The following is a 20,586-nucleotide window of genomic DNA, read 5'->3' as shown; positions in this document are numbered from 1 at the left end:
TTCAAGTTTTTCCAATGTGTTCCTCTTTTGAGCTGTGTGATATGTGCAGTGAAGAAGCAGAAACATGAAAACTCCTATGTTATTAAAATCTTGGATTTAGGGCTTTTCTTTTTAAAATATTTTTGTTCTTATTATTTTTATGAATAGGGGTGTTTTGTCTGCTTGTAGGTCTATGATTGTGAGCTTGCCAGGTGTCTGAGGCCAGAAGAAGGCTTTGAATTTCCTGGAAGTGGAATTACAGATGTTTGTGATCTGTTTTGTGGGTGCTAGAAATTAAATCTGGGTCCTCTGGAAGAGCAGCCAGTGTTCTTAACATCTGAGCCATCTCTCCAGCCCCTAAGCTTTTTTGACGAAACAATTACCTAGCTAGAATGTATTAATACTAGGTTAGTAGAAGGAATTAATATTGAGTTATATATACAGGCTTTGGAACATAACAATCATAATTGTTGGATCGTTTGTTACATGCTGTTTCCTTGGTATCACACTCAGAACACCTCCACAGGTCAGCACCATTATCTTCCACCTTACAGGACTAGGGAAACAAATACCACAATATTCAAGTAATTTTTACTAGTTTGTATTTCTAATCAGAGATGGAATTCAATTTCCACAATCGTAAACTGAGACAGCCCACCAACTCCGACGGTAAATATTACCTCCATTTCACACCAAACTTATGATTTTTGTAGTGGGTGCGTTGTGAAATATGTAGACATACTTCTCTTTCCACCAGAGTTGAAGAATGATGGAGAGCCTTGTTTTCCTATCTCAGGTCCCTGGGGAAGGTGTGCAGGTGACTGCGGACCAGGCGGAGCCCAGAGTCGAGCTGTGTGGTGTTTTCACATAGAAGGGTGGACCAGTCCCATGTCGAACTGTGATGAGAGCAGCCGACCTCCAAAGGAACGGAGCTGTTTCCGAGTGTGTGACTGGCACAGTGACCTGTTCCAGTGGGAGGTTTCCGACTGGCATCGCTGTCTGCTGGCTCCTGGGGCCCAGGGCGAGCCCCAGCCTCGGGCTGCAGAGTGTGTGACCGCGCAGCACGGTCTGCAGCATCGGACAGTGCGCTGTCTGCAGAAGCTCAACAGAACCATGGTGGCCAGTGAGATCTGCGAACACTTTGCCCCTCAGCCCCCCACAGAGCAAGCCTGCCTCATCCCTTGCCCCAGGGACTGTGTGGTATCCGAGTTCTCCCCGTGGTCCACCTGCCGTGAAGGGTGTGGAAAGAAGCCACAGCACAGAACTCGCGTGGCCATTGCGCCCCCGCTGTATGGAGGTCTGCCATGCCCGAATCTGACTGAATCCAGAGCCTGTGAGGCTCCGGTTTCTTGTCCTCTTGGGAAAGAGGAATATTCCTTCAGCCTTAAGGTGGGACCATGGAGCAAATGTAGACTCCCTCACCTTAAGGAAGTCGACCTCAGCGGAAGAAATGTCCAGGATTTTAGCTCCGATTCAAATGAGCAAGTCACCCTAACACATCAGAGTTACAAAGCACACCACCACAACCAGCCTGGAGGTGTAGAGATAGGTTTTCAAACCAGGCAGGTGTGGTGCACCAGAAGTGATGGAAGAAACGCCCTGTTAAGGTAGGATGTCCTTCCTGCTTGTCTTTCATAGACCTAGAATATCTTAATGAGCATAGCCGTAAGGGTTCTTTGTGTTCTCGATCAAGACAAAACAGTAAACAAGTTTGTAATTTGGGATTTTTAAAGATTTAGGGTCCACTTAAGAAATTTCCTATTTTTATTAGGAATGTCAGACATTCGATAGTGTAAGTAGCCAATGTTTTAAACTCTTTTACTGCATTTCTCTGTCTCTGTCTCTCCATGTGTATGTCTGTCTCTGAGTCTATGCGTCTCTGTATCTCTTTGTCTCCCCCTTCCCGCTGTGTGTGTATATGGGCGGGTGTGTGCGTGTGTGTGTGTGTGTGTGTGTGTGTGTGTGTGTGTGTGTGTGTGTGTGATGTGCACACACATATGAAGAGGGCCCAGCATGATCCCCAGCAGGAAGAGTCAGTTCTTTCCTTCCACCATGAGGGCCCTGGGGCTCTAACTCAGGTTGTCAGGCCTGGTAGGAAGTATCCTTATCCACTGAGCCATCTCAGCTATCCCACAACATTTTAAATTCTCTGTGATTGCTAACTCCATCACACAAAGGTTAAGTCTTTAATTTCTACATTTCATCCCAGTATGGACTAATATAAACAGAGGGCTTAAATGACTATCATGATAGAACTAAATGGTCTTTATGCTGAGAACTCAGCTTTGCTCCCAGATCCAGGATATGAACATGTTTCCCACCTTTTGCAATGCATCTGTGGTGTTTCGAGTTCATTTGTTTTCATTTCTTTACTACGTTTTCTACCACTAGAGAAATTCTTGGATATCTGAGTTGAGTGTGTTTTTATATTAGTAACAGCATGATAAGTTCACCCAAGACTGTTTTATTTTTTAGTATTGCTTCATCAAAAATGAAAATTTGCATGAGCAATACTTAACATTACTTTCTGTATAAGGAATAAACTCTTAAAAGCAACAATTCAGATATCAAAATTGTTTAGATGTATTCTTTTAAATAAATTCACCGAACCATGCTGAAAATGTGTTTAGTTTTCCTCCATGCTATTTAAATGGAAATGTTAGTACATTTTGACACCCCTCAGACACACACAATTAAGGTGCCTTTCAGTAATATTTAAATCACCAAACAGTACAATGCTATTGTCGGGCTATAATCATTTTCATCAGTGGCTCTGTCTTGAGATCACAAAAGAGGTTCTCCCTGTTTATAATGTAATGATGGTGTTTTCTCTATGGTACTTAGGATGAGTGTATTTTATTTTTGATTCTTGGTTCTGATTCATGCCATAAACAATAGGGAGGACATTGGAGACTAATTTCTGCCACTTTACTCCTATCCAAAGGATGAAGCCCAAAGGATTAAGTAGATGATCAGGATGATTTATTTGAACACATATGTGGGAGTCTATAAAAACATTGTCTCTTTAATATTTCATACTTATTTCTTTAGTGAACAATACAGACAGATCTCCCATTTTATTAATAATCTGTTTTTACTGGATTCCTTTTTTGTTAAAAAGTAGACTTTTTGTTTTGTTTTTTTCTTATCCAAAATATATTTTTAATACAATATATTCTGAGTATGGTTCCCCTTCCCTCAAACCCTCCCAGTTCTTTCCCACCTCCCCTCCCAACCAGATACATATCCTTTCTGTCTCTCCTTAGAAAACAAACATATAAGGATAATAATAAAATAAGACAAAACAAAACAAACAAACAAGGGAGTCGGAATAGGAAAAAACACACAGAAAAAAAAGAAAAAACACTAGAAATGCACAGAGACACATGTTTGCACACACAGGAATCCCTTAAAAATACAAAATAGGAAGCCTTAATATATGTGCAAAGGATCTGTAAGGTTTAAGGGAAGAGGGTCGGGGGGCTGACAAAAGCATTATGAAACAAGGATTCTCCAAAGATGCCCTGGAGTTCCTTTTGTGTTGGCCATTTACTGCTGAGCATGGGCCTACACTTAGAAGTGGTTTGTTTCTTCAGAAAGACTTCCTTGGAGACAACTCCATTTATAAATATTTATTAATTGGAGCTAGCTTCTGGGTTAGGGATGGAAGGCATGTGTTCACATCTCCTCTTTCTAGGTCCCAATCAGGTGCTCCCCATGCAGGACCTGTGCATGCTGCCACAGTCTGTGAGTTCATGTATGTGTTGGCTGTGCTTTTTTTTCCTTGCTGTCCTCCATCTCATCTGGTATTAGATTGGCTTTAGTTTACGGCAAGAGACTTTAGTTTAGAGTCACAACACAGAGCTCCCAGATGCCTCTTCTCATTCCCAAGCAGTTCTGTGCCTGTCTAACAATTTGCATTAGTGTGACACTCCTGCACAGGCTATGTGATGTACTGAATATTTTTGTTTCCACGATCAATCTATATGTTGAAAATCTAACCTGGAATGAAGTGAGGCTGTGGGTGGTCATCATTTGAGGCAGCAAAGTAGAATCCCCACAAATGATCTATGGTTTTACTAGACTGATGTTTTGGTCATGACCATTTCAACATTTAATCTCATAGAGAGATTAGTACCAGAACTGGATTGGTACCCTGCTCTGTGACTTGAGCCTGAGCTGTTACTCACCCCATTCTGTTTCTTAAAAGCCATGTAGTCCATGGTACTTCTATTACAGTATGGTGACCCTTACTAAGGGTGTGGTAATAAAGAGATACTGTAGTTTAGGATCTTCAACAAAAGTTGGTTTATTTCCATGATTAGAGGTTGGAAAGCCCTTAATCATGAAGTGGCTCTATGTGATTCCTCATGAGGGCTCTCTTCCCAGCCATCAGTCCAGCCTTTACATATGCCCTTATGTGGAAAGAGAGAGAAAGGGACAGATGGACAGAGGGAGGGGGGTTGTATGTTCAAGCTCCTTTGTATGTGTTTTACCCAAGAGTCTTCTTCATGCCATAGTCAATTCTCAAAGTCCTCAACTCCAAAAAGATGTTTAAGTCTCAATTTAGGAAATAAAACTTAGTCTTGGTGATACTTGTTGAACCAAGACCAAAATTAATACATTTAGAGCTGAGAGCTTGCCTCTGTTTTCTCTCTTCCTAGAGGCCACAGGTTGGATAAGTAGAGAGTAACATGTCCCTTCATTGCATTATCTTCCAGAATTGACTTGCTCTGTCCCCACAAGGTCCAGGCAACCACTGTTCATTTCACTATTTCCAAACTTTATAAAGTTTCAGAATGTCACAGAGATGAAATGATATACCATGTACCTTTTCTGATTTCTTTTTGTTCACATTCATCCATGGTTTAGCCCAGTGGATTTTGTTGCTGTTTCTGGTATGTGAGTGGTATGTGTACATGCCTCTACCCACAGAGAGGCCTGAGGAGGGTGTTGACTGTCATTCTCTTGCTACAGTGTCTTTCACTGGGTTTGGAGCAAGATTGGTAGCCAGTAAGCCCTAGAAATCTTAATACCTACATCCCTAACAATACTGAAGTCACATATATGTGCACAGGTACACCAGACTTTTAATGTGAGTGCTGGGGCTTTAATTCGTTGTTCTAAACACTGAGACATCCTCTCAGCTCATTTGTCCACTTCTTTTTCATCACTGACTAATATACTATTGTATGGTACCACAGTTCCTTTCTCCATTTCCCAAGGATCATTTTGGTTGCTTAAAGGTCTGGGCTATTATAAATACAGTTATAGTAAAAAGAATTGTACAGATATTTTGTGTACACTGTTTAAACTCTTTTGTATAGATTCCAAGGAGTACAGTCACTATGGAAAGAGTGTCCTTGGTTTTGGTAAGGAGCCATAAAGTGTGTGGTCAGAAGAAATGCCTTAGTGATTAAGAGAATGCATCCTTGAAGAGGATCTGAGGTCATTTGCCAGCAGCCACACTGGGAATCTCCCAACCTCCAGTCACTGCAGTTCTGGTGCATTCAAAGCTCTTTTCTGACATCTTAGTGCATATCCATGTGTATGGTATATCACACAGATAGACACATGCAATTAAAATAAAAAAAATAAAATATTAAGTTCAAATATTAAAAGTAGAAGTGTCAACTGTAGGTTTTTTTTTTTAACTCTTTACTCTTTGGAGGCCCTACTACCCAGGTCCCAAATAATCACACAGAAGATTATTCTTTCTTATGAATGCCCAGCCTTAGCTTGGCTTATTTCTAGTCAACTTTCCTTAACTTAATTTATCCCATCTACCTTATGCCTCTGGGCTTTTACCATTTTGTATTTCTGTATCCCTTTCTTTACTTCTTACTCCATGACTTGATGTGTTACTCCCAGTGTCCTCCTCCTTAATTTTTTCCCCACTCCTTGATCTTTTTCTCCTTCTCTATATTCTCTGCCTGGCAGCCCCGCCTATCCTTTCTTCTGTCTAGCTATTGACTGTTTATCTCTTTATTAGACCAATTAGGTGTTTTAGGCAGGCAAAATAACACAGCTTCACAGAGTTCAACAAATGCAACATAAAAGAATGAACACATCTTTGCATCATTAGACAAATGTTCCACAGCGCAAACAGATGTAACACATCTTTAACTAATATTCCACATTAGCCACCTCTCCTCCAAAGTGTTTAAACCACTTACAATCCTACATCAATGAAAAGGAATCCCTATCTATGTCTTTGCATGCCAGCATTTGTTGCTGCCAGTGTCTGTGAATGAACTAATATAATAGGTGAGAGTTGCTATCCCCTTGTGCTTATGTTTTTATTCCTTCATTCTCAGTGTTTTCCCTGATTTTCCTGGAGCTCTGACTTGCTATCTGTTGTTAATTTTGAGGTAACATTTATGAAATGGTTCCCAGTTGCTGAGTCTTCCAGGAGCTTTTCCACACTGAGCCTCGATCCACCCTTGTTACGTTTTCCTGTCCTGTCATGCCTGAAGGGCTGGTTTCTGCTCCTGCTTTTCTTTCAATAGGCTGTATTTGTTTTCCCCTGCTTCTCACCTCTGCAATTTTAGGGTTAGTTAATTGCCTTTGGACATTAGTTCTCTGATGGATCTAAGGGTTGTTTGTCTGTCTATGTAGCATCTATGCCCAATACCCTTGCTTGCCTAGATGGGCACCAGAGGTCCCTGTGATCTATTGAACACTTCAGGCAGCATATTGAACCAGAATCTCTCCATATTATGCTGTGAAATTGTATCTCATGAACATTCATCAAGGGTTATGGAATGCCTCATATCCTGCCATGGAATGATCAAGCTGTTAGGAAACAGGGTGTTAGTGAGGGCATTTCTGTGTCTCCACCTTCTACTGCCAAGACAGATGTGTGCTCTGGCCAGCCATTTGAGCTTGTGGTTGACAGAGCTGTCTCACTTCTAGATGACTTGGGCACTGTACTAGCATTGCCTCACAGGAATGGTGAAAAGGTTGATGAATATCTCCCCAGAGAAATTTCTCTCTTTCCTTATTTCTTCCTTCCTTCCTTTTTAGTTTTATATAAGCAGGCCTTAATTATATCTAATGGATTTCATAAAGCCATTTTCACACATGTGTATAATAAATTTTGATCATAGGCACCCTCCATTACTTTCTGTTCCCCTCCAATTCCTGTGGATTCCTGTCCTCTCTCTAAAATTTCCATTCAACTTTCATGTCCGGCTTTTGTTTGTTTTGGTGACTCAATAATTTAAATTGTAGTTACTTACAAGAACATGGGTGATGGATTATTTATAGGAGCCTGGACTACTTATTCCTGACTACACCACTGAAGAAATTTTCTCTTCTTGCCACAGCAACCATTAACTGCCTATACATGCTTAGGGAGGGTTGGGTCAGTGAGGACCCTCCCACCTCCATGGTCTTGTCCAGGTAATCCCAGCTGGAGAGGAAGGTCAAGAAGGCCATGGCTATGTCCTGCTATTATAATTTCGGTGTTTAGGGGAAACATCACTATCTTTGTGCTTCTCGATGAACCTTTAAGTTTGTTCTAATCTGCATGCTTTGAACGTAAAAACTGCTTTCTTTCTGCCATGTGTCTGCCTTCAGGCCTGCTGCCCTTTGCTGGTCTCTGGGAGGCTGCAGGAACAGTGGTGCTGCATTTCATCTGTTTTGACTATGGCATCTGCTCTCTCTTGTACCTATGACACAGGGACAAAAAAAACTGTCTCCACTTCCATAATGCAACTGCTGTAGGGTGTTGCTGAAAGTCACTTTCTCGATTTAGGAAACAACTTTAATGAATGCCCTTTGCTGGGCATCTCATCGACCACCATGTCCTTCAATAAACACCCTCAGTGATTTTCCTCTCACATTTAATATTTGCAGCGCTGAGCAGGGCATAGTTCTCTGTGCTGTCCTCTTCACCATCATTGATTTGCCTCTTATGCTTAAATCATTTTTAATGATCTATGTATTTTGTTTCATGTGTTTGAGTGTTTTGCCTGCATGTGTATAACTGCGTCATGTGTCTGCAGTTCTCACGGAGGCCAAAAGAGGATATCTAGTACATTGGACTGGAGTCCAACAGATGGTTGAAGCTGCTATGTGGGTGCTGGGAGCTAAGCCTGGGTCCTCTGCACAGGCAGTAAAGGTTCTTAACCACTGAGTCATCACCCCATTCCCATGACCTTTTGTTTTTAATGGTCTCATTGTACCTCCTAGTTTTTTCTCTTTCATTTTGACAAGACTCTCCTTCCAGTTCCATTATTACCTTTAAAAATACCTGTTGTGCCAGGTGATGGTAGCACATGCCTTTAATCCTAGCACTTGGGAGGCAGAGGCAGGTGGATCTCTGTGAGTTCGAGGCCAGCCTGGGCTACAGAGTGAGTTCCAGGACAGGCACCAAAACTACACAGAGAAACCCTGTCTCCAAAAAATAAATAAATAAAAATAAAAATACCTATTGGTCATACATCCTGTCAGTCTTCCTTTCTCTGTCAGTGGCCACTGGCTTTTTGTAGTACCTTAACTCATGAAATGGAAATGTCTATTCAATTTTTGTCTTTATTTTACCTTTTATTGCCAGAGTTGAAGTACATCGTGAAGAAATAGGATTATATTAGAACAACAATCCATAGTTTTTGTTTTTAGTGTGTAAAACTCAAATGAAGTTATTTGACTTGTATTCTGGTCAAGAACAGTTGGTACGGCATCATTTAAAGACCCATGATCATTTGGACTGTGTTCAATACACTTTAGTCACTTTAGTTGAATAAATACAACATGATATACCCAGAGAGGGACACCTGCAAGAAGATTCATTTTAAGACTATAAAAAAGAACCATCAGCTCAAGCTCTCAGATATGATGATTATTTTATTTTATTCTCCTATGTATGTCACTAAACAGGAGTTGGAAATACATTTCCCCTCCCTGTTCCTCACCAAACATAAACAAATGTCAACTGCATTCACAGATTTTTTTTTTTTTTTTAGCAATTTGTTCTTAGATATTAAGGAAGGTCATAGGATTTCCTTCTGTGTTAGTGAGAATGGAAATGGAGGATATTTTTTCCCACTACGTCTTTACTTTCATATTTTTCCCGCCTTATCCATATTCCTGTAATATTATTTTTAATGTGATTGGCATTAGCATGGTTTTAGAGAGTATTTTGTAGCTGCTGTGAATGTTAGTCCTCTTTCTCTTGGGTAGGATATTCTGCACATAGCAGTTAAAGGTAGCTCACATAGGGAGCAGTTTCTGGGTCAGTTTTTAGTTTCCAAGATGAGTGAGGTGTTGAAATCACCCACTGTTATTGTTCAGCAATGGTGAGTTCTCATGCCTTTTAGCATTTGTTTCATGCAGTCAGGAAGACATCAGTGCACTCACATTATGGCTAGTTTCTCTTCTTGACCAGCTGCTCCCTCTTACTCTCCTTTTACCAGTGATGTGTGTATCTTTTTTTTTTTTCATTTTTTTTGAAACCGCACAGTTGGACCATGATATCTAAGGATTTTTCTTTCTATACAATATATTTTGATCATTCTTTTTCCTCCCCTATCTCTTCCTAAATCCTCCTCACCTCCCTATACACCCAATTGCATGTTCTTTCTGCACCTTGATTTTTATTTTAGTAAGCTACTCTCTGTCTTTTGAGTGGTGAGAAGAAGCGATGTGCATCTAAGGTTATCAATGAGAATTTACAGGTTCCTGTGGTTGCTTCTGATTTGTTTCTTTATTATTACATCTTTTCTTCCTCCCCTATTAGAATTAGGGATTTGCTGACATAGTACATTGGGCAAGATGGATTCCTCCTACCTCTTTGGTTTATTCCTCTCATGGAGTTAATTCTTTATCTAATGGTTGGTATTATCTTTCTTCTTTCTCTGTGTATTCCTTCATGTATGTTTTCAGGCACTGGCTTGTATGTCCTGAGAAGATTTCATCTTACAATAGTCTCGTTTAGTCATAAATTTCAAAACATAACATTAGAAAACATAGAAATATAGGTAGACAGTTTACTTTCAGGACTTGAAGTGCATCATTCCATTCATTCTGCTGATTGCTAAGAGAGATCAACTATTATTCTAATATTTCTGTCGTTTATGTACATTGACATTTTTTCCTTTATACATTTTCATATTGCCATTTTTTGCTTTGAATTTTGATATCTTGGCTATAAAATTACAAAGAGAGATTATTTATTGTCCATGTCTATTTGAGGTTCCATATGCTTCTTGTATTTGGATGTCCATTTCTTTCTCTAAGGTTGGGAACTTTCTTGCTGTAATTTCTTTGAAAATTTTTGTAGCTTTATTCATTGCCATGGCTCCTTCTCTTTCCCCGAGGAAGCTTTGTAGTGGCCTCTTGAACCTATTCCATGGTGGTCAGAAGTTGTGGAAATGCTCACTAATGTGTTGCATGTAGCTTTCTTTTTATGTCATCATGCCGTCCATAATAAAACCCTTTCTCAGGCTTTGTGTTTTTCAGTCATAGTGTTTTATTTTCACTCTATTGATTGAGATTTATTTCCACTTTTTCTGTTAATCTATACTTTTCAAGTGAGCAACCTCCTGGGCCTGTATTTTTGTGTTTGTTGTAATTATGTCTTCTGAAGGATAACTTCCTAGAAATTCAGTGAAAAGAAAGATCTATACAAATATTGTTAGATATTGTCAAATTTTCCTTCACAGAAACACCACTGTCTCAAGATTCTAAATTTAATTACTTGGACTGAGTAGATTTGGCCAAGTAAAATGACAGTCACAGGTGGTAATGATTAGAGTCTTTTGTAAGAGAGAGGGACATTGTCCTGTCACTGGGGGGCAGTGGAGGGAGGGAGGAAAGGAGGAAGAGAGAGAGAGAGAGAGAGAGAGAGAGAGAGAGAGAGAGAGAGAGAGAGAACATATTCTGACTCCAGGACTGGAATGAAAAGATAATATAAAGATGAATTTCCTTTCCTTTTTAAAGAAGTTGATGGGGAAGGGAAGATTTCAGTTAAGACACAACCATAGTCACCCAAAGCTGGAATTAATAACAGGCTTTTTCTTTCCGATAGAACCTTAGAACCTTAGAAAATCAAATCTATAACAACAAAAAGAGTTCTTACATGTCTGTTTTCACTAGGCAGAAACAGAAAGGTGAACTCAAATAGAGGTCTTTAATTTTGGCTCTGGCTGCTGTGTGATTATTTTCCTGTTTGAAAAAAAAAAAAAAAAGACATCGCTTCTCTTCTGGGAACTCAGTTTCCTTCTCCATAAAAGGAAACAATAGTGGGTAAGCCCTCAGACAGTGGCTCTGTGCCTTTAGTCCCTCCTCAGTTACACACACTCTCTAATCTTCACCTACATATCATTCTTAGTATTCTGTCCAAGAAATTTGGAGAAGATAAAATCTCTTATATCCTGAGACTTGCACTACATTTTAAATCTCTGCTGAATTATGTTTTCTAGTGACAGGAAATGATCATAATACTAAACACATTCCCGTTTACTATAACATCACACCAAGGATATTCCTCCTGGAGAATTTAATGCCTTGGTATATCTGTGCATTTACATCTGTATCTACAGAGAAATTTCCGTTCCCTAGGAACACCAAACAGCATATAAAACAGAATTTCATACTGCTATTTCAGCTTTACAGTGTGGTTTTAGGTTTATTTCCTATTGAAAAATTCAAAGTTGTAGGTATCATGATAAGAAATTAAGAGGAATTTTAATACTAGGGTTTGGCTTTATTTAGCATTTGAGAACAAACAGCTGCATGTCACATTATTTCTAAACACTAACCTTACTTCAGTAAATATATTTTTTAAAAGTGAGAAATACATCAGGTTAATTTGGTAAGAAAGAACATTATAGAGATTATTTACAAAGTCTTTTAGAAAAAGTCTCCTGATAGTCCTAAGTGTTTTTCTTGGTAAATTAAGGTCACTTCACATTTTATAAATCATCGTCCAGACAGGTTTTAGAATGTTCTGTTTACTCAAATGTCTTTGTTTTCAAAATCCTACAGTGCAGTGGGTAGTAATAGTCATTTAGAGCAATGTTCCTAACTATCCGGAAGTCGCATGGAACTTGGTGCATGCAGGCTTTCTTTTAAGTTCTCATCCTTGCCATCCTTTTTATTGTGTGTCCTTGTGTGCCTGACAGGTGGCAGAAACCAAAATCGGCAAAACTAATACCAGTTATCATGTACGGTCGGCCGGGTCTGTCTTCCTTTAATCCCGCCTCGGCTCTCCTTAGTTATCCACTCTCACTTCGTTTCCTGGTATTATTTTAATGGTGTGGTCTTTTAGATGTTCCCTAAGTTATAATCTGGTAGCTGGAGAAGTGCCCATTACTCTGCTTTTATGTCACAATTTGAGTAATCTGCTCCTGTGTAGACAACAGTGTTTCTTAAGTGAATGGAACAACCATACTTTGGAATGGCACATTGCTTTGTCTAAAGTATCCAAAGATGCTCTCCTAGTTGCAATTTCAATTCTGGGTGGGGGAAATGCTTTTTAACTTTAAAGTTACTTTGGTGATATTAAATTCTATAAACCAATATTATGTAATTTAGAACAAAATGAAAAGAAATAGAAATAGGTTCTCAGTTAGAGAGACTTCACTCATACATTTTTAATTACTCAAATCCATACTTTTTAACCACATGTGAGGCAGATTGAACTCTCTAGGAATATATTGATTTATAGAGTAGATCATTTTGTGGCTTTTGCAAGGCCTTGAGCCATATAATTTTTCAGATGTCCAGTTAAATACAGCAAAATGAACATAACACATTCTTCTTCTATATTATACATCCCCACTTAAATAACAGTAAATGGATAAAGATGTAAACTCTCAAGGTAAAATGGAGCTTTTCCTTCACACAGAGTCATGGGGTGATTCAGTGTATACACACGCATTGCATTAAACATCCATCTGTGTGATTGTTACATTTTCATATCTCCCAGGCCCATGGGAAAGTCTTTCATTAAGATGTGACCAATAACCTGGGACAGAGTCATATAAGCATGCTTAGGCTAATGTCCTGAGTCACCCTGAGACATATCCCTGCTCAATTTTCTACTGGTTTGAAGATGAACTTAGAAGCCTCTGATGTATTTCAGATGGTGAATCTTTAAGATAGGCACAGTCTGAAGGCTGAGGCTGGAAGGGCTTCCTCATAACAGAATAATCTGCAACAGATTTCCAAAAGGAAAACAGTAGAATAAATAAATGAAACTGAGGTGAAGGGAGATGGTTATTTTGATAAGATTGCAGTGTGGGGTTTCTGAGCTGTTGCAGCCTAGCTTGTTCTGCCCTAACACACTATCCTTGAAAGCATTACAGGCAATAAGTAGTAAAACAAATGTTTTCAATATACAAAGTACCCAAGCAAACTGTTGTTCTGTGGTCATACAGGTCGAGTGAAGATTCACACAGTGTTGGCAAGAATGCTTTCTTCTCTAGTCAGTGTCTGGGTTGGAGCTGAATGGTAGAATTTCTAGCTAATATGCATGGAGCCCTGGGTTGACTCTTCAGAATCATAAAGAGAAAAAGAGTTGCTGCGGTCAGCATTGATGGGGCAACACATACACCTTCACACACAAAGCTCAGGATTTGGCATTCTTATCGTGACAAAGGCAAACTGAAGGAAGAGGACGGGGGAAGATTATTGGCTAAGGGGCTCTGGTAAAATAATCTGGTCACTGTATCATCAGTTGATGGGAATGTCCACCGTTTTGATGATCCCCACGTGGAATCAAATAGCTTCTAATTTGCATTGGAGCTCTCCCACTGTAATTCCTAATGAGAGTGCTATGGTAAAGCTGACCTCAGTCCAACATGAATAACTGAGACAAAAATAAACAGAAATCAGTACTTGGAATAAAAGGAGTCTCTATAGTGAGCAAGAATAAATGTTGACAAAGCTCACTCACTGACCTGGAATTAAAAACAATGTTATATATAAAAGAATAAATTAGAAATAAAGAAATCATGAACATTAAAAATCTGATTACAGGATTTTTGGTTGTTTTACTTTTTTATTGTTTTTTTTTGTTTTGTTTTGTTTTGTTTTGTTTCAAATCAATAAAACCCTGAAAGAACTCTGGCAAAAAGAAGTAGGAAAAAAATTAACACAGAAAATTAAATATATATATAAAGAATCACTGAAAATTACTAAAAAAAAGAAAACCTATACATTTTAATGAGTGAAAAATGAATAGCAAAATGCAGTTGGAACAATGAAGAAAACTCTAAAAATTTAAAAAAGAAAAATTGAGACAAATGATGGTGAGGTGAAGAGAAAACCCCAAAATACCACCCATCCACACACCCTCAGAAGGTACAAAACCATGATTTAACATGACATTTTAAAGTGTGTCTACAGAGATATACCATACAAGAACATACAAATAAAGTGGCATTTGTGATATTTGTGTCATTGAGGCCAAGAGTAGGTCACCAATGTAAGTGTGTAACTGAGTGACTGGATCTATCCCACCTTTATGGGCATCTATGTGTATGAGTACACTCTTTAAGTATAGTTCCATTGGAAGCCATATGCTCCAGAGACTAAAGATAGTTTAAAATCCTAAAACAAGGAAAGGAATTCTGTGTTCTTTTGGTGGGTTCTCAGGGAAATCATACGCTTTACTGATGTTTCTATGCTCCTTGGCTTGTGACTCGGCGTCATCACAAGGTTTGCTGTCCTCAAATCCCATTTGATCATGCCCCTCTGTCTCTTTCTGTAGATTAGCATTGCCCCCTGCCCACTTGGATTCTCTAAGTCATCACCTGGAGGGACCCGTACATTAACTAAATGTGCAGTGCCCCTTTGGCTCTGTAAACTTTCATGTTCATAGACTCTGAGAAGTAGGATGTGGGGACCAAGGGAGCTTCCCTTCATCCTGCCCCAGTACACTAGCCATTGGGGCCAAGTCATAGGTCAGGAAGTCCATGCTTTCAGTAATTCTTTGGGTATTATGGAAAGCGCCAAAACTGGGGGCAGACAAGATGGGAAACATGAACACCTCTCATCTGAATGTGCAAGTATTTGTTGAACCCAATACACAGCTCACATCTCAGAGAGAAGTCATGGTTTACTCTAGAGTGGACTATGAAAGACCACAGCCTGGAAATATGGATTTAGGCTATCCCAAGCACCATGATCTCATGTGGAAGTGGTTACACATGAGTTTTAGTTGCAGAGCAAAGAAAGGACATCTCTGCTATAGATTTCAGATGCTATTTGGTGGCATTCTTATCTTTTGTATTGGTGGGAAATAGCGGTTTCTTAAGAACACATTCCACCATGTTTGTTTTGTTTTTTATTATTTGTTTTATGTACCAATCAATGTTTTACCTGCCACCCTTCCTCCCAGCAACACCCCATCCATTCATCCTCTACTGTTTCTCTTCAGATAGAGGCTGGCCTCCCCTGGACAGCAGCCAGTCATGGTGTATATCAAGTTGCAGTGAGACTCGATACCTCCTCTCCTATTAAGGCTAGATGAGGCAATCTAGTAGGAAAAATGGTTTCCAACAGCAGGCAACACAGTCTGAGACAGTCCTGCTCTCATTGTTAGGAGTCTCGAAGGAAGACAAAGTTACACAACAGTAACATATATGCAGAGATCAGATGAATACTTTAAATAGATACATTGCACTTTTTTATAGTCACAGCCATGGGTTAAACATGAGGGCAGGCCTCAGCTCTGGTCTGCATCATTCTAACTCACTGTAATCATGAAGTTCAGGCATTTTCCCCATAGAATTGTAAACACACTTACAGCCTGACTTCTTTTCTCCTCTGCCTCTCTTCCCCCAAGCCCTTGGGAAGTTTAGCTCACATCTTTCCGTTCCAACTCTACACTGTCTGTCAAGTACAAACATACACAGCAATTCAATTCATCATCTTGTGGAAATAGAAGAGAGATGGAATGTGACCAAATGGTCCCCAACAGGGAATGATTGCTAAACAAAGCCTATATATTAGAATAGTATTCAGAAATACTTGGGCTGTTTTACCTGGGCTGTTTCTGTGTTATCATCATGGATAGACCTAGAAATCATAATATTAATGGGGAAATATTTCCAGAGTAGCATTATATATATATATATATATATATATGCAAAAACTTAAAAAACGATGACACTACTATATATTATTTATGAACACATAATATTTAAAGTATGACATAACCTGAAATGGTTCAATTCAGTCTGACAATGATAGTTTTAAATCTAAAGAGCAAAACTGGGAGTAGGCTTACAGTGGACATAGGAATTTTACGTGAATTTGTAGGCTTGTGTTTATTCAAGGGCATCTGAGTGAACTATTAGTCTTTACTGGGAAGGGAGAGGCTCCTCTTATCCCCTGTGTTTTAAATATTTAGTGCTGCTTTTAGGCAGTCCTAAGTGTGGGGCTAACGACCTGGGGCACCTCAGGAATGACTTTTATTTTGTAGCCATCTCTGTTCATTTGTAAGCACAGACATGTCCTTACATTTCCAGGAGAGGTAAAAACTAGAGGAGTTTTTAAGTTTCAAAGATTCCCTTTACAGCTGAGTACTTGTGAGGTAATTTACAGATGACAGCATGATCTATAAATGTCAAGCCGGCATAATTATCGTAGCACCTCCAGTTTGAAAGACAAATCCACAGCTTAGGCCTGTTTCATTAAAAAGGCACACCACCTTCCATGAAGGGATCGATTCCCATTTTTGTGTGGGCAGTAGTGTTCATTGTGTGCTGTTGTTTATAGGGTGAGTCCACTCTCATGAAAGGTCACCACAAATCTGGGTGAGGGGAGATAGTAGATTACACCTTAGTATTGTTCTTCTTCTTCTAAAGAGGGTGAAACTCTGTAGACAATTATTAAATTCATTCCTTGAAACCGTGATGCAAAATTCAAGGTCTAGATATTTATGATACACCACTCAGAGTTCCATAGTTACAAGGAATTCACAGGTCAATTTAGAAAGGTGGCAGTTTTGGTACTTTTAACTATTATTAGTTATTATTATTAATTTAACCTTGGGATATAGGCTTGTAAAAATGACATATAAAGCAGACCGACACACATTCAAGGAGATATATGCCCTTTATTAAAATATAAAGAAAGCAAGAGATTAGGAGTCCTTTACAAAATGCAACCCTGCAGTTCCATGTTCCTTGACTCTGTGAGAGCAGCTGGTCAGCAAGCTGCTGTGGTCCACCCATCTCTGCTTCCCTGCAGTTGGATTATAAACATGCATCACCATCTCCGAATCATACTAATGGATCACACTTTGGGCTCTGGTGGTTGTCCCTACTTGTGTTTTATTGACTAAGCCCTTCCCCAGGCCCCAGAACTTTCTTTATGAAGGGAAAGGAAAGTCCAGCATAGAAAAGGAAACACACACACACACACACACACACACACACACACACACACAAATTGAAAGATTTGAATAGATTTCTGAATTGCTTTGTTTGGACTGTCATGCCAAATGTCACATGTTCCATTGATACACAAAACAAACTGATTTTCTCAAATTCTGGAAGCTAGGCATCCAAGATCATGGCAACGTCAGGGTTTCTTTCTCCAAAGCCTCCCTCTATAACTCACATGTACCTGGCCTTTGCCTATGTCTTCCCAGGTTGTTCTCCCTTCTCTTTCTCTCTCTCTCTCTCTCTCTCTCTCTCTCTCTCTCTCTCTCTCTCTCTCTCTGTCTCTCTCTCTCTCTGTGTCTCTCTCTGTGTCTCTCTCTCTGTCTCTCTCTATGTCTCTGTCTCTGTCTCTGTCTCTGTCTCTCTCTGTCTGTGTGTGTGTGTGTGTGTGTGTGTGTGTGTGTGTGTGTGTGTGTGAGATCTGTTTACAAGCATGCCAGCCATATTGGATGTGGGCCCACTCTAATGTCTTGTTTTAAATCGGTTACTTCTTTCAAAGACTCATATAAAGCTGCATTCTGACATCCTGGGGTTTATTGCTTAGTACATAACAATTTCTGGACTCAAATCCTAGAAATGTTTTGTCGATCGATCAGAAGTGTTCCATTGTGTCATACTGAAGAATGAGAGCCCTTCCCCATAAATGCCTTTAATACAGCCTACTGAGACTGACAGAATGTTCTCTGTTAGGTGGATCAGAGGTCCTTCCTCATGCATTTCATCTCAGAACCAGAGCATACGGCATTGAATTAATGAATTTATGAGATGTACTGCCCTTTACATTTTCTAAGAAGCAACACATTCTAAAGGGAGTTTAAGAAATTAAACACTGGATCATATCTTTATCTGATATTATCTAAGAATGTGACATTAACCTTCAGTGTCTTAACAAAACATATGAATATGGAAATCTCACTATAACTGGCTCACTACTATGAGCAGCCATGAGCATGTTTTTTTTTTTTTTTTTTTTCTGCTTTGTTCAACTGGTAGGTCCCCTATTTACATATTTTCCCAAGTTAAAATCCTCAAAACATCATACAGCAGGAATCATTACAAAAGCCTTCGTACAGCTCAGTATTCAGCCAGACTATGTGGTTAACTTTGGGAGCCAGTTTTCAAACACTGACATGCATACATTTCTGAGAAAATTATGCCTCAAACTTTTGGGTGCTTTGGACTAAATAAGGAATTGGCCAAAATAAAGGAATACCAGTGAATATATTGAATATTATCTTCCTGAATCTCATATTCCTCCACTCAAAATTATTTCATCTCAATTAAATTTATGTTCCATCACCCATAACATGAAATCTTTCCAGATCTACTTTATTTTAAAAAAAAAGATTTATTTTATTTCAAATGATGTGTCTGTTTGAAAGTATATGCATATAAGTGAAGGTGCCTATGGAAGTCAGAGAGGATGTCAGATCTCCTAGAACTGGAGTTATAGACAGTTGTTAGTTAGGTGCCTGCCTTAGGGTTTTTATTGCTGTGAAGAGACATCATGACCATGGAAACTTTTATTAAAATTTTTTAATTATGGTGGTTCACTTACAGTTTCAGAGGTTTAGTCCAGTATCACCATGAATAGAAGCATGGCAGTGAGCAGACAGACATGGTGCTGGCTACATCTTGACCAGAAGGCAGCAGGAAGTCAACTGACTCTCTGGGCAGTATCCTGAGCATAGGAAACAATTACATTCAAACTACCACATTCTACTCCCTGGCCTCATATACTTGTAACAATATCATAATGCAAAATGCATTTAGTCCAACTTCAAAAGTCACCATAGTTTATCAAAGTCTCAACATTGTTTAAAAAGTCCAAAGTTCAAAGTCTTCTGAGATTCATGCAATCTCTTAACTGTAGTCCCATATAAAATCAAAATCAAAAAGCAGATCATATACTTCCAACAAATAATAGCACAGGATATACATTACCATTCCAAAGCATAGGGAAGGGAGCACAGTGAGGAAATACTGGACAAAATAAAGAACAAAAACAAGCTGGGCAAACTCCAAATTCAGCACCTTCATGTCTAATGTCAAAATGTTCTTCAGATCTCCAACTCTGTTCAGCTTTGCTGACTCCAATACACTTCTTTCTCTTGGGCTGGTTCCACTCCCTGTTAGCAGCTCTCCTTGGCAGGTATCTTGTGACTCTGACTTCTCTAATATCTTAGGTTCTCCAAGCAATCCAGGCTTCACATTCACAGCTTCATGCAATAGACTCTCTTCTAGGTCTCCATTCAGGGACACCCCTGACACATGCCTTGACTAAGTGGCTTTTTTTATGCACTGAGTCAAATTCCATAACCCATTTATTCTATCCACAACTCTAAAGCCAGAAGCACCTGGACAAAGCTGCCTATTTCTGCTGTTTACTGGGGCTGGAACATGACCCCTTGTTCAGTTACATCTTCACCAGCTTTCTGCCTTTCACTGACTAAGCTTGGTTGTCCTGAAACTTGCTCTGTAGAACAAGCTGGCCTCAAACTCAGAGATCCATTAGCCTCTGCCTTCCCAGTGCTGGGATTAAAAGCATGCACCACCACACCTAGCTCTAAGCTTTTCTTTAATTCCTTTTCACAAGTTGGAAACTTAGCTGGATGGGATCTTGCCCTAAGGTCACCATTCCGTTTAGTCCATTTCTTAACCTGTTTATCTCCTTGAACACAGGACTTAGTTCCATTCCACTTTCTGGTGTGCCTTTTCTCCTTAAATTTTACATTTTGTAATGCACTCTGCTCAGCTTGCTCCTTTTCATTATAAATCTTCATTAGAGTTATGACTAATATCCACATGATAGAGTCTATACTAGACTGTTTTGAAATTTCTTCTGCCAATGGAATTAATCCAAAACTCTTCACTTTAGTCTCAGGCAAACTCTTTGGACAAGCACAAAAGGCAGCCACTTCCTTCACCAAAATATGACAAGAATGATCTTCAGGCAATGGACTAAAATTCTCTGAAACCTCTTGGCTGAGCCCTTGACATTCCAAAAAACTCTTAGCACCTCTTTCTTCCTTGCATCACTAGTCTGACCCACTAAGCAGTGCTTAAAGCATCCACTGCTATCATAACCCAAAGTACCGAAGTCCTAATTCCTCTAGATAAACACATGGTCAGGCCTATCACAGCAATACTCCAGTCCCCACTACTAACCTCTTTCTTAGTTAGGATTTTTATTGCTGTGAAGAGACAC

General features: G+C 39.4%; 1 protein-coding gene across 2 annotated transcripts in view; it reads left to right on the top strand.

Moving 5' to 3' along the window:
• The window catches only part of Thsd7b (thrombospondin type 1 domain containing 7B), an 837,148-nt gene that overhangs the window by 292,240 nt on the left and 524,322 nt on the right, over positions 1-20,586 (top strand). For both annotated transcript variants that reach the window (XM_036202865.1, XM_036202864.1), the window contains exon 3: positions 776-1,586. In XM_036202865.1, coding sequence (XP_036058758.1) covers positions 776-1,586 — 811 coding nt within the window. The remainder of the gene's footprint in view (positions 1-775; positions 1,587-20,586) is intronic.

The sequence above is a fragment of the Onychomys torridus genome, chromosome 11 (genome assembly GCF_903995425.1).
Source record: "Onychomys torridus chromosome 11, mOncTor1.1, whole genome shotgun sequence".
Classification (NCBI taxonomy): Eukaryota; Metazoa; Chordata; class Mammalia; order Rodentia; family Cricetidae; genus Onychomys; species Onychomys torridus.
This window is presented reverse-complemented; position numbering and strand designations above follow the sequence as displayed.